This window comes from Phoca vitulina, unplaced genomic scaffold, assembly GCF_004348235.1.
Source record: "Phoca vitulina isolate PV1807 unplaced genomic scaffold, GSC_HSeal_1.0 scaffold9, whole genome shotgun sequence".
NCBI lineage: Eukaryota > Metazoa > Chordata > Mammalia > Carnivora > Phocidae > Phoca > Phoca vitulina.
The window spans coordinates 16,356,121-16,369,919 of NW_022589712.1; the positions used below are offsets into that span (position 1 = coordinate 16,356,121).

Consider the following 13,799-nt stretch of genomic DNA (forward strand, 5'->3'; position numbering starts at 1 on the left):
ATTCTAAATAAAAACTCCAAAAGCCTCTGTTCTCTTTTTGGCCAAAGAATGTACCTTTACCTTGAATATTTGTAGCAACAAGGATGAATCGATCATGGCAAAAAAAGCATAGACGTTGCTGGTGGTACTTTAATAAATATCATGGGCTTTTCCTGGGATGATTTTTTAACATTATTAATCCTCAAAAGATCCCTGAGAGGGCTATATCATTTAAAAGGGGAAATTAAAGGAAGCCAAGGATGACGACTTATAACCACACTGTGAGTAAAGGCAGGTGCAGGGATCCTGCCTCATCCTTCCGGGCAGACCAAGCCTACTCCTTATAATGCGACGCCCCGCACCAGGCCAGGCATTAAGCATTTGTTTATTTTTTTTTTAGGATTTTATTTATTTATTTGACAGAGAGAGAGAGACAACGGAAGAGGGAATACAAGCAGGGGGAGTGGGAGAGGGAGAAGCAGGCTCCTTGCTGAGTAGGGAGACCGATGCAGGGCTCGATCCCAGGACTCTGGGATCATGACCCGAGCCTAAGGCAGACGCTTAACGGCTGAGCCACCCAGGTCAGGCATTAAGCATTTAAAAGGAACCCAAGGTCTAAACCAATAAGGGATCTCTGAAATGAGACAACTTATTTCCTACCACCAGCAGGAAGCCATATCTAGGAACTTTTCCATTTGTTGTGATTTTGTAAAGTGGGGCCAGAGGGAAAAAGACAGCCTGAATTCCTTGAGAAGGCTGGTCCACGCCACGCCCACCAGACCTGCTCAGAGCCCCCGCCTCACACCTGCAGAGGTGGGGTGGGCCGGTGGCTTCATCATAATGGCTGACTTGAGAATCTACACTTCACTAAATGTTTTATACATTCTCTATCTCATTCTTCGCCCTCCTTCACTGTCTTAAACTGCTTTATGCGAGGCAATTTACAGTAAGGTGTCAATGATAAACAGACCAGTTCCTCGTTTTCTTCTTCTTTAGAGCAATGAGTTAACTCAAACTTGGGATATTTCACATATAAAATGCAGCCCACTCTCCCTCTCTGAAGTTTAACATGCGAATATCCTAGAGGTTTGAGAAATGACTGGCAGCTAAACACTTTTAAAGTCTCAGGCTAGTTTAGATGATGTCCTATTTACCTAAATACACACGGTTTTATTTAAACATCCATCCATATAAACTGCTTCTGGCAGAAGATTACTGAATGCTGAACCATCTGGGGTTTGATGAAGAAATGGAATATTCTAGCTTAACAAAAGGCACTTGTCTACCAGGGATAGTACATGTTATTTTTTTTTAGTTGTAATATTTGTAGGCTCTTTTCATTATGGCAAGCATAATCATGTTTTAGCACCAAATCAATGACTCATTTTCTCTTGACTTGTCAGAGAGCTGCCACACCCCATCACCAACAGAAGAAAAACCAGTTGACTAATTAGAATTGTTATGTTGAGTATTGGCTCATAAGAACTAAACAGAAAAATTATCTTTACCAATCTGAAATCTCAACACCTTACCTATTTGGCTTGAAACAGATTTGATTCTTTTAACATTTGCAGAAATGAACGGAGCATCTACATCTGTTGTACTACTGACATATAAAATATAAAAGATATTAACAGATGATTCAACAAGCAGCTCAGGACAAAAATATCCTTTAGCAGAAGCAAAAGAAGTTGTTAAGGCATTTGTACATTTTATTTAGAAGCATCATTTCTTTACTTCTATCATGTGACAGGTAATAGCTGATGCTTTCAAACAGGCAGGATAAAATACCCACTCTGCAACCAATGTTTTATTTAAAGTGAGTTTCTAACTTTTCACCTCAAAACTCCATCTATGTGGACAGCTAGAGAGTGTAAGGGCTCCAATATTAACTGTTCATGCAGACTGACAATCCAAGAAATAAGTAGTACACTTCCTAGGATATATACTTGAGTACTGATGGATTTGAATTTTTCTAAAGAAATCGTTGAATCCTGTTGATGGTGCATCTAATAAATGGCAAACATAGAATGGAAACCTGTAAACTGTTCAACTAAGATGAAGCATATTTGAAAATCTATCAAATAACTAAGCAGAAGAGCTTTGCCCGGTGTATGGGGCAAACATTCTAGAATAGTTGGAAATGACCAGGGTGAGGGAGGTGACCCACATGGTCACTGTTTCCAAGTGTGAGTCTTCCTCTTTTTCCTGCTGGCAATTTAAACTCAGGCATGGAACTAAGCCTCTCTCAGCCTCAGTTCTGTTGTTTTAATTTTTTTTTTAAGATTTAATTTATTTATTTGAAAGAGAGAGAGAGCACAAGGGGGAGGAGGGGCAGAGGGACAAACAGACTCCCCTCCGAGCACGGGGGTGGAGGTGGGGCTCGATCCCAGGACCTTGAGATCATGACCTGAGCCCACCCAGGTGCCCTTAAGCCTCAGTTCTGTTGTTTTAAAAATGAGGTAGCTACTGGGGCACGTGGGTGGCTCAGTCGGTTAAGCATCTGACTCTTGATTTTGGCTCAGGTCATAATCTCAGGATTGTAGAATTGAGTCTGCACTCGGAGGGGAGTTTGCTTGAGGTTCTCTCTCCCTCTGCCCCTCCCCTCCGTATGCATGCTCTCTCTCTCTCTCTCTTTCAAATAAATAAATCTTTCTTTAAAATGAGGTAACTACTTCTATCACAGAGTCTTTGTGTGAATTGAATGGGATTATCTGTTGGTGCTTTATGGATTCTATCATCATACAAAATAAACAAATATTATTAAGAGCAAAAAATACTGCTTTCCACTTCCGACCAGAAGTGTCCATGAAAAATCTTAATTTATTTTTTCTATCATGTCATGCTCATTCTAAAACGAACTATAAAATGACATTCTAGGAAGAAATTCCCCAGTGAAAATTAATTTGTTTATACAGATTTATTCAGCCTCTTATTTAGGCTACTTTGTACCCTTCACCTTTTAAAAATTTTATTTCCTAAAGCTGCTACTCTTCTCCCTCTCAGATGCTCATTTTATATCTCAACACAAGTTAAAAATAAATACCACTATTAGTCAATTATGAGTTGCCAAGGTAAAGGACAAATAATAGGAACAGGAAAAGCCCCCCAACAGACAATATTATAAGTTACACATTAAAAATTTCTAAGTCAAATACACCAGCTCTTCTTAAAGGTTAACCCAATTAAATTTTTCTTTAAAAGGCAGTAGGGTACCTATGATGTCTGCAGCGTCAAGATTTCAAATTTCACTTAGAAGTCAATAGTAGGAAGTGCTGGAGGAGGGAGAGAGGGTGTTTTTAAAAGGCTTCTCAATCTGATTCTTCCTATCCAAGCCACGTCACACAAGAGATCATGCCAAGGGAAGGACGGATACACTCTCACTTTAGCTACTGGAATTAGCTCTGCAATTATATGATCCTTTGGTGAACTAGCCTAATGCTTGTCTCAGGTTTGCCTTAAGAGAGAAAGACGCTTCGATAACCGCTTTAAATATCACCCTCTCTTTAATGAATCCCATTTTCTGCAGTGTAGGGCACCTTTATCATAGAAGCTCTAAAGGGTAGAGCTTAAAAACCCTAGACCAGCCCCATTTTTTCAGGTAAGGAAAGAAAACCTGAAAACAGAAGTCTATCATGAATATGACTTGCCAAGGTCATTGAGGTAATTAAGCAGCAGCCCAAGGTCCTTCCCATAACATCCTGGGAACAATGGACATGTTTTGATTCCATAGATTTCACAGATGCCAACAAGGACCCGGAGCCCACAAATAAGATATCCTGTCCTGGTTCATTGATTCCTGAAGTTCGGCTGGCTAGTAAGAGATTACTTTCTCTTACTTAAAACCTTACTTCCTATTAAAATGAAAGATAATTAAAGTGTGTTTAGTCATTTACACTATAAAGTGAACAAATTTATCATATCCTTCCCTGAAAACAGGCTTTGAGTAAAGGGAGAAGCACAGAGCCACTATGCAGTAAATAAACGTACTGGATACACTAAGACAACTGGGAACAGGACATGTCTCTGCCCGCAAAGGGCTTTCAGTCATATGGACACCTCCATTCTCTTGTAACAGAAAGGGTTCCTTTCTTGTTCTTTTCCTCTTACCCAATTTTCAAGGATGAAGGCTTCCTATTCCCCTTTCCGCATCTTTGCAAGTATCTGTTGGAACGAACGAATGAATCAATCAATCAATACTCCCAAGTTACTTCCTGCCCTAAGGATTCTTCAAAAAAGGAAAAGCCCTTCTTTGATCATTTTTTCCTCAACCATAAAGTCATGTGTTAGAGACGAATCCGCACTCTGGTCTCTTCTTTTTTCTAAGGTTTTATACCGTGAAACAGATTTCCCGAGCACCAGTCCTGACTCAGAAAAACCTGGTTGGACTTTACTGGCCCAAACTTTGAAGCAGAGGCAGGAATCTTGGCTCACATTCCCTGTTCTATTAAGACTTGTGTGAGCCCGTTGCTCTGAATCTTATCTGCTGATGGAAAAGCACTCACCCCTTCTTTGCCCAGCAAGCACAGCTACTCTCAGAGAAATGAACAATGACTGTGCAAATAAAATAGGATTCTTGTACATACTGAAAAATTAAAATTAGACAGAAGAATGGCAGTAACCTGTGATTACTTCCGTGGAAGACTCTCATCCCCCTACCTCTGTGTTTTATTCCATTGCCACTTCCTTTCCGCTCACAGGTTCAAAGGATAGCACAAATATAATTCACAAGCAGGGGAGAGAACTGAAACTTTGAGTCAACAATGAAAAAATAGACTTATAACCCAGGCAGAGCCGAATTACATTAGTGCAGTTAATTTGGGGTTTGTCTTTCTGAAACGCACAGTTCCAGAAGATGGTCTGGAGGGCCAGTTTCGGTCACACTCACTTGGCGGCCAGGCGCTGGACACCTCAGGGCACCCAGGTGTGTGAGAGACACTGGGGCTGCAGGGGCCACAAGACCCTGCCCTCACGAAGCTGCGAGACAGGATTACACGAAGTGTTCCAAGAAAGGGGTGAGTAAGCACAAGCCAGCGGAGGCCTGTCAGCCAGCCCGCCAGGGAGGACGTGTCAGAGAAGCTTCCTAGAGGAGATACCCCAAGGGTGAGCCTGAAGAACAGGAAACAGGTGGACAAGTAAGGTAGGAGAGGTAAGGAGAGATGGTCTGGCAGAGAGAGAAGCAAGCTTGAAGGGGTCCTGTCTGCCCTGCATTCAGGGGTGGGGGACAGGGGCAAGAGATGAGGCTACAGAGGCGGGCAGGGTGAGCCCCTGAGCCCTGGCTGCAGCCTAAGGTCTCATGCTTTGTCAGGAAGGCCGTGGGAAATAACAGGATCCAGCCTGGATTTCAGAAAACACTTTGAATCACCACAGTGAGGGGCAGTTGGAGGGGAGGGCTCAGAGGGGGAGGTCCCAGCCCAGGAACCTGAGACAGGTGTCTGCTCCTGACTCTGCCACTGAGAGGGACGTGGCCTCTGACCGGGGCCTGTTGCTCAAGCTCCCCGCACCTCAGTTTTTTGCAGAGTTACTGCAAGGTTGGGGTATGCAGTAGGAACTCAGTAAATCGAGCTGTGGGGCAGCATTGCGGCCATGTGCCTCTGGGGTCAGCATGACCTGAGATGGGGACAGGTCACAGCTTCTCTGGTCTCGGTTTCTTCCACTACAAAATGAAGAAATGAAGAGAACATCACCACCCCCCCCTCCTAAAGTTATTGTAAAGTTTGACTGTGGGAGACAAAACGTACAAGTCCCCTGGCCCTCCACGGGGAGCTGTATTAGTGGACAAGCAGGGGGCTGCTGCTGGCGGCCATACCAGGACTCGGGGCGGTAGTAACTGCAGAGAACTGAGATGGAAGCATCAATCGGTGAGAAATGTTAAGGTGTCGCACGAATGCGGTGGCAGAGAGAAGTCAAGGCACCGGGTTGCAGAGCCGTAAGGAGCGAGTGTCGACAAGACTCCGAGGCTGCCGGGTGTGACGTGGAGGGCAGAGGCAAGAGAGAGGATGCCAGCAGTATCTCTGGCTGGGACATCCATGGATCGCAGCACCTGCCATTCACTCACGAGGGAAGGGAGGAAGAGGAGGAGGTCTGCAGAGGAAGGTAAACTCCATTTGCAGGCCAGTTACTCACAAGGCTCCCATGGAGCATCTAAGTGGAGTTATCCATTTCAAAACTCTCTGAATATGTCTGGTCCTCAGAAAACAGATCTGGGCTAAAAATACAGATTGAAGAGTTGTCAGCATATGGCCAGCAACTGAAGCCACGGGAATATTCGTATCACCCAGAAAGAGCGTGAGAGAGCGGGGGGGAAGAAAAACAACAACACAAGAGGCAGAGCAGGGGCCCAAAGACAGACCCTGTGCAACATCAGATCAAAGAGATGGGCAGAGAAAGAAAACCCAGAAGGTGGCTGGAAGAGTAGCTAGAGAAGCGTGGGAGACCTGGAGGGGCTGCCTCAGAAGCCAAAGGCTTCCCCGGGGAGTGGCCAAGGGCGTCTAATGTGGCAGGAGGGCCAAGGCAAATAAAGCCTCACACAGTCCCCCTGGATTGAGAAACAGCAAGGTCCTCAGGGCAGCTGTGGTGGATAAACAGTGTCTGGAGAAAGATCCAGAAAAGTAGATAGTAAGAGTGGCAACCAGAGGGGATCCAGGACTGGGGAAGGGAAGTGTTTTTCGTGGCCAGTGATGGTTGCTGTTTCTAGCAGGGAGCCCGGCTGCCAACCCACCCAAGGCAGGAGGACGATGAAGGGAAGAGGCCCCCGGACGGGCGGCTGCACTGGCTGGCACAGGAGGAGGCCGAGGACTGGGCTGCAGGGAAGGAAAGAGCATGGAAGATTTGCCTTGAAAAGACAGGGGACGGTTTGAAATTCAAGCCATGAAATAGCCAAGTACGGCCTGGGAAGACTAGGTAGTAAACCGCAAAATGAGATCGTGCGCAAGGTGCACGCACCACATGGGAAGAAACAATGCAGACTTTGCTCTTCCCTCATCTGGAAAGAGAGACTCCTCCGAGGAGAGCTGTCAATGAGGCAAGGTGCAGCCAGGTGCAGCCAGGTGCAGCCAGGTCGTTTCAGAGCTGGGAGAAAAGCACAAGACCCTGGAAGCAAAAGCGTGAGTCCGAGGCAAGAATGCAGGCAGAACTAGTATGTCAGGGGCACAGCAGAAGCAGAGGAAAAGAGGGTGGGCGGGAGACACCAGGAACATCAGATTCTCAAAAGAATTCTCTCGATCTAAGCTGAAAAATCAATGCACTGCAACCACGATTTGTAAACACCTATTTGGAGCAGATAAGCCAATGAAGGTAAGTATACTTTTCAACAACGCTAAAATAAAACAGTAATAATGCAAGAGTGGGATATGGATTACTGTAACAAAACCATAAGTCTGTTTTTTTTTTTTTCCTAGCTGTGACTCTAATAAAGAAATGCCACCAACTCACTCAATGCTAAAATATGGCTTCTGATGACTGACTCTTTTTCATTCATTCAAATAAATGCCTAATGGTTGAAGAACTGCGCTCTCCCACACTAGGACATACACAAAGAAAATTCACGCAGATTGAAGTCTAATTTCTCCATACATACATGAAAACCCACAGGAACTTCCAGAATAAGGAAGATTCTAGAAGAAAGGGGAATGATATAGAGACGATTTGCCCACGTTCAAGTTCAAACACATACCGATATCCCTGACCTCAAAGTATCCACTCATCTTCTCCAAATTCTACCACCAAATAGATGCGAATGCCTTGTTTTCTCTTCCTTCCTGTCCTCTGCCCACATCACAGAGAATCAGCAGTAGTTAGTGGCTGGTTGTGGTTCAAGGTACAACAGTGACGGTACCTACCGCGTTCCAGATGCTATGTTCCATGTCTTTCCCATCCGGTCCTCACGACAACCCTGCAAAGAGGCCAGGGTGATCCCCTTAAATATAGCGGAAGGTGAGGCTCAGAGAGGTTACGGAAATTACCTACACTCTCACGACTACTGAATGCTGGGGCCACGAGGTGACTTCAGGTTCTTCTAGCCACGGAACACTTACTCTCTTAACCACCGCCTCCACCCCGAATTTCCCTACCTACTGTTCCAAAGGGAAACGTGTGAAGCACTTTTATTCCCTTGGCAATTGAGAATTCTTTTATTCTTAGACTTCTAACACGTTTAATTTATTCCTTAATATTTTACAGATTGAGTTTACGGAGGTTTAAAAAAAAAAAAAAAAAAGCAGTTCTTTTAAAAAGCCTATTCATTCTCCAATACCCAAACACATGGAGATTCACCGAATGATCCACAAACCAAGTTCTAAGCAATAGCTTCTACCTTCTGGCTCAGGTACTAAGAAAGCAGCAAAACAGGGAAATGTGATGTTGTTAGAGTGGGAATCTATATACAAAACAAGGACCTGAACTTAAAGCTAGAAGCTTGATCCAGGTATAAGAACAACTCCCCAGTGGTGTTCCCCCTACGGGCATGATCAGCCAACTCAGAGGCTCCAACAGCCACTTCTCGGGGAGTACACAACACACACAAGTTCACAGAAGGTGCCTGGAGCTGTCCTGCCTCGAGAAGCAGTCGGTGCAAGGGGGTGCATCACAATTCCTGGACATGGCCCTGCACTGCCACATTTCAGCTGTGGGCCCTGGGGCAACTTTCTGGCATCTCCATGACTCACTTTCTATACTGACAAAATGAGAATATCAGAAGTTGTTACTAGGACTACACGAATCATACCTGATGCACAGAGATCATTTAATAAACACCAGGTAATTCTATCACATATGTTTAGGCTTTTCCCTTTCTGGAGGAGTATTTTTTTTTTTAAGATTTATTTATTTATTCTAGAGAGACAGAGAGGGGGGAAGGGCAGAGGGAGAGAGAGAATCTCAAACAGACTCCCCGCTGAGCGCGGAGCCCAACTCGGGGCTTGATCTCGCAACCCTGAGATCATGACCTGAACTGAAATCAAGAGTCAAACGCTTAACTGACTGAGCCACTGAGGTGCCCCTGGAGGAGTATTTTTAAAACTGCATGCCACTGTCCAAAAATGTTATGGAATCTATTTATTTTTTAATTAATTAATTAATTTTTTAAGAGAGAAAAAGAGGGGCAGAGGGAGAGGGAGAGAGAGAATCTTAAGCAGGCTCCATGCCCTGTCTGCACTGGGCCAGATGTGGGGCTCCCTCTCACAACCCTGAGATCATGACCTGAGCCAAAATCAAGAGTCGGACACTTAACTGACTGAGCCACCCAGGGCCCCCTGAAATCAACTTAGAGGGTCACAACCAGCAATTCTGGAAAAGGAAATAGAACATTGTATTTAAACATTAATAAAGTCATATTTTACACTACCCTTGTCATTTTTTTCTCTAGCATACATGGTAATATTAAGCGGTGCTTTGTGAATCCATGTGTCTTTCATACATCCATGTGTCCGTGTGTCAGGCAGCAATCTAAAGGGTATTTCTTTCTAGGGTCACCATCAAAACAAATCAAACTGCAAAACTGGAAGTACAGATGTTATCTTGATACTGGGCAAGATGAGAAAAAATGATATGACTTATCCAGTAAGCCATCCTGCAACACTTGTCAAAGGAGACTCGATGCCAGATTTCAAACGCTCTTAAAAACTGTCTGGGTCTGGATGAGATATGAAAATGTCTCAAAACAGAAATTCTTAAATGAGGATACAGATCCATCCTAACAGTTCCATTATAACCAAATCCTTAGCTGAAAATTTAACTATCTGTACAAGAAGATGAAATGGAAAATAACTATAAACATAACTAAGCATTTTAGAATTTATAAAAAACACTTATCTCTATATCCAAAAGGCTGTTTGATGTGGTGTGCAGCAATACTGCCCTTAGACTGGGTAAGAAGGGCCATGGTCCTGGGCCCTAATCCTCCCACACCCATCTTCCTGCAGAGCTCCTAGGACCAACTGGACCCACCTACCTGGAACCGCTGTCCCTCTGTCTGGTTTTAAGCTCTGCTGCAGATCCCCAGAGTTTCCTGATCCAATACCAAGCCATTTCCAGTGCATGAACAGGCTCCTCCTGGATCTGTCCTCCCAAGGGGGCCTTTGCCACTGGTCTGAGCCAAAGGTATGATGAAGGGTAGACAGAGTAGACAGAGATTGGGTATGCGAGCGGACACAATGCTCTTCAGCAGGTGAGACTGTACTGTGGGTGGGAAGAAAAGAAAGCAGGCGCGAGGCCAGGGGATTCTCCAGCTGCATTCCAGCTGTGAGCTCTGGGAAGTCTGAGAATTCAAAAATCAAACCTAGCCTTCCAGGCCACTATGGAGATATCATTGTAAAGGGAGGTAGACAGAATAAATTTTATATCATGCTCATTACAAATGCATTATTTTTAAATATTTAGACCTATGTTATGAGGGCCTCCATCTGTTCTCTTGCATGGGCCCCTGCAAACTCAAGAGGCAGGGCCCGGTGATTAGCATGTGGGCTCAGAGCCACACGGCCGCGGTTCATACTCCCATCCCCATGCCCTGCCCTTCACCAGCTCTTCGAGCTTGGGAAAGCCTCTTACTCTGGGTCTCAGTTTCTTCATCTGTAAAACAGACAACAGCACCCTCTTCATAGGGCTGTTGTAAAGACTAAATCAATTAGTCCATACAAAGTGCCGAGAACAGCACCTAATAAGCACTCCACAGATGCTGTCTTCAGATTATTCTCCATACAAAATTGACTGGCCACTGCAAACTTCAAGACAAGACCACAGCCAGGAAGTTATTCTGTGTATTTCTTCTTTCCCACTCCTAATTTTAAATATCATGCTCTATGCCTCTCCAAAAGATCACTATTTTCTATTCCGAAAAGGACAAGTCATCCAACTGCTGACTGGCCTGATATAAGTTCTTCTGAAATTAAATATGTGTTCATCATCTCCCCCAATTTGGCAGAAAGCTCAGGCCCCCGGCCAGTTTGAAGTCTGGCAAATTCGCTTTCTGTGTCAATTGCATGCAGTAAAAATTTGACAACATTACCAATTTTAAGTGTAAAAGGAACATTCCCCACCCTCTATATTCATGAGATTCAGAGCGATTAGTCCTTCTCGGTTCAGAAAGCAGGGGCTGACATACTTGAAGACATCAGCAAGGAAAGGCTACAGACCAGAGAAGCTAAGCTAAAAATAGAGCCCCACCGGTGGAGAAATAGATGGGAGACAACAATTCTTTATACGCCTATTTATGAATCCACATGCTTTTTGTCATTAAAGGAAGATGGTCATCAGCTTGGTAATTACAAACTGCCAACAACCTTCTCAATGACCAATATTCCTTAAACCTAAAATGACAGAGCAAACAACTTAAAGAGAAACACTTGCCACATTGTAATGACATGCAGGCAGCATGAAGCCCTCTCTCAAATCTCCAGTTTGCTGTATGCCAGAAGGTCTAAAATAGGAGAAGAGATGTACCAGGAAAAGATTCAAGGTGATGTTTACCCTTTAAAATATGTATCTAACCTACATGTTCAATACAGTGAACATCCAATCCACCATTTTTCCCCAATTATTCTGAAGAATTTTTAAATTTTTTGATTTGCCAACCTGCTAAGGGGCCAGAACTCTCTAGTTTCCCCAACTACACCTAATTAGCCTCCCATAAAAGGAGCACTGCTAAAGCACTCTTAATTTCAACAGTAGTTTTTCTATTAAATCTTCTCCAAATCCAAAATGGAGTATAAAGGTCAGTATGAAATAAATGAAAATTAATTGGATTCTACAGAGGCAAGACTGAGCACATCCATCCACCCAACAGTAATCCCATCTAAATCAAATACAGTGTTTCTTGAAAGAGTTTTGCCAACTTCCTACAAAAAAAAAAAAAAAAAGAAAGAAAGAAAGAAAGAAATCCCAGAAACACTTCCTATGTTGGCCGGTTTTTATTTATGCAATTAAAATGGCTTTTTGTAAGAGCCAGGCTGGGGAAACAATATATTTTTACAAGCCTATTAGTCATATAGTCAAGCTTCATTATATCCTAATCATTCATCAGTAGTCCCTAATGAGGATGCTGTTGCCTCCTACCATGAGAATGTTAAGGAAAGGATGTGTTCACAATAGGCCATAAAATGTGTGAAAAACAGAATACCCCAAACCAGGAGAAAAGCCAGTGAGTTCATCTGGCTTTCATTTTTGCTGAACAGCGCTAACAGCTGTATGGACACAAACCTGCTTTAACTTAGAAGCCAAATCCTTAATTATTAATCCCCTCCATTCTCCCACCCTTCCCAAACTCCACGCCCTTAGGAGAAGTACAATACTTCATTCAGAATCGCTGTTATTAAAGACTCTCATGGGGAATCATTTTGGCTTCAGTCATTTTTCTAGCAGACGTCTGTTACAGTTTATTCTAAATATTTCTCCTAACATCAAGCATCTACGCGTCCGTCGGACTTGTGTATGAACCTTAGCCCCTGAACCGTGGGAAGTCACAGGGGTCGCCGCGGAGGGGAAGCTGGTGGATTCCGGGCATCCCGCACACCACCCGCAGAGCTACCTTCCTTTCACCCAGGCACCCTTCCAGGTTGCCAAAGGCTCTCACCCTGCGCCCATCAATGGGAGTAACCGAGCTCGACCAGGGGGAAAAAAAAAAGCTGCTTCAACAAAGCCCAACGCGTGCAGCTTGGGTAAATGCAAGGATGAATTATGGGGACGCGCGTCGGGGCTCGCTGCAAAAGGGAAAGCGTTCATCTCATGATTTTGATGTAGAATTTCAGGAACCGAGGGGTCCTCTGGGATCCCCAGAACCTCTCCTCTCCGTTAAGCAGCTTTCAGGTACCTTCCCTGCTCCCCCTCCACAGAAATCGGGATTGCCAGGATCTCAGCAGTGAGTACTGTTCTTGTTGGGTTAGGCGCAGCTGGGGTGAGCCCTTCTGAGGGTAGCTGCAGCTGGAGGCTAGAGGCGCCCCGGGCTCCGAGAAAAGCAAGGTGCTTAGCAAAACCCAACGCTCCCCACTGCGGGCACCCGGCATCTGGACCCAGGCAGGGGCGTCCCAACTGTGGCGCCCCGGCGCCAGAGGGCACCCCGGAGAGAGAACGCCCTGCGCCTCGCTCCCAGCGCTGGGTCCCCAGGAGACAGGGCGGTGCGCACCCGAGAGCTGGAGCCCTGGAGAATTCCGGTGTGGGCACAGTGGGGCGAGGGAGGCCCCCGACCCTCCCGGCCCCGCGCTCAGGTACCTCGCAGCCGTACAGCTGACCCAGCTGCTCCACGATCCACTCCTCCAGCACCAGCCGCTTCCGAAGCTCCTTGCGATCGTATTTCACTGTCACTTTTCCCTGCTGGTGGCGCCGCTGCTGCTGCTGCTGCTGAACCTGCCCCGCCGCGGCCACGGGCGCCGAGTCCTCCCGGGAGGAGCCTGAGCCACTGCTCGAGCCCGGGCTGCCGCCGGCGCCGCCCCGGGGACTCTGGAAGAAAACCCGCGCGCCGCCGCCGCCGGCCCCACCGGCCGCCTCGCTGCTGCCCGTCGCCACCGACATGTCCCCGCGCGCGCCAGAGCCCGAGTGCGGCCCGGAGGAGGGGCGGGCGGAGCGCGCCCGGCGCCGCTAGCACCTCCGGCCCGGCAGCGGCATGCGAGGGGCTCGGCCGCACCTGCTCCGCGCGCCGCGCACGCCCGGCAGCCCGGCTCGTGGGGAGGTCGGGAGGAGCCTCGGCGACACGGAGGAGGACGGGCGGGGGAGGGCGGGGAAGAGGGAGGGGCGGGGACGGCGGCCTTAAAGACGCCGCCGAGGACCCTCTAGGTCCCGCCGGGGGAGGCGGGTCTGGCGCCTCGCGGGCACAGGGCCCGGGGCGTGGGAGT

General features: G+C 46.3%; 1 protein-coding gene across 2 annotated transcripts in view; it reads right to left on the reverse strand.

Moving 5' to 3' along the window:
• PPP1R14C (protein phosphatase 1 regulatory inhibitor subunit 14C) overlaps positions 1-13,606 on the reverse strand; it is an 83,179-nt gene extending 69,573 nt beyond the window's left edge. For both annotated transcript variants that reach the window (XR_004299965.1, XM_032407669.1), the window contains exon 1: positions 13,180-13,606. Coding sequence is in view for 1 of the 2 variants with exons in the window: in XM_032407669.1 (XP_032263560.1) it covers positions 13,180-13,479 (300 nt within the window). In the remaining variant the exon portion in view is untranslated. The remainder of the gene's footprint in view (positions 1-13,179) is intronic.
• Between the last annotated feature and the right edge of the window lie 193 nt (positions 13,607-13,799).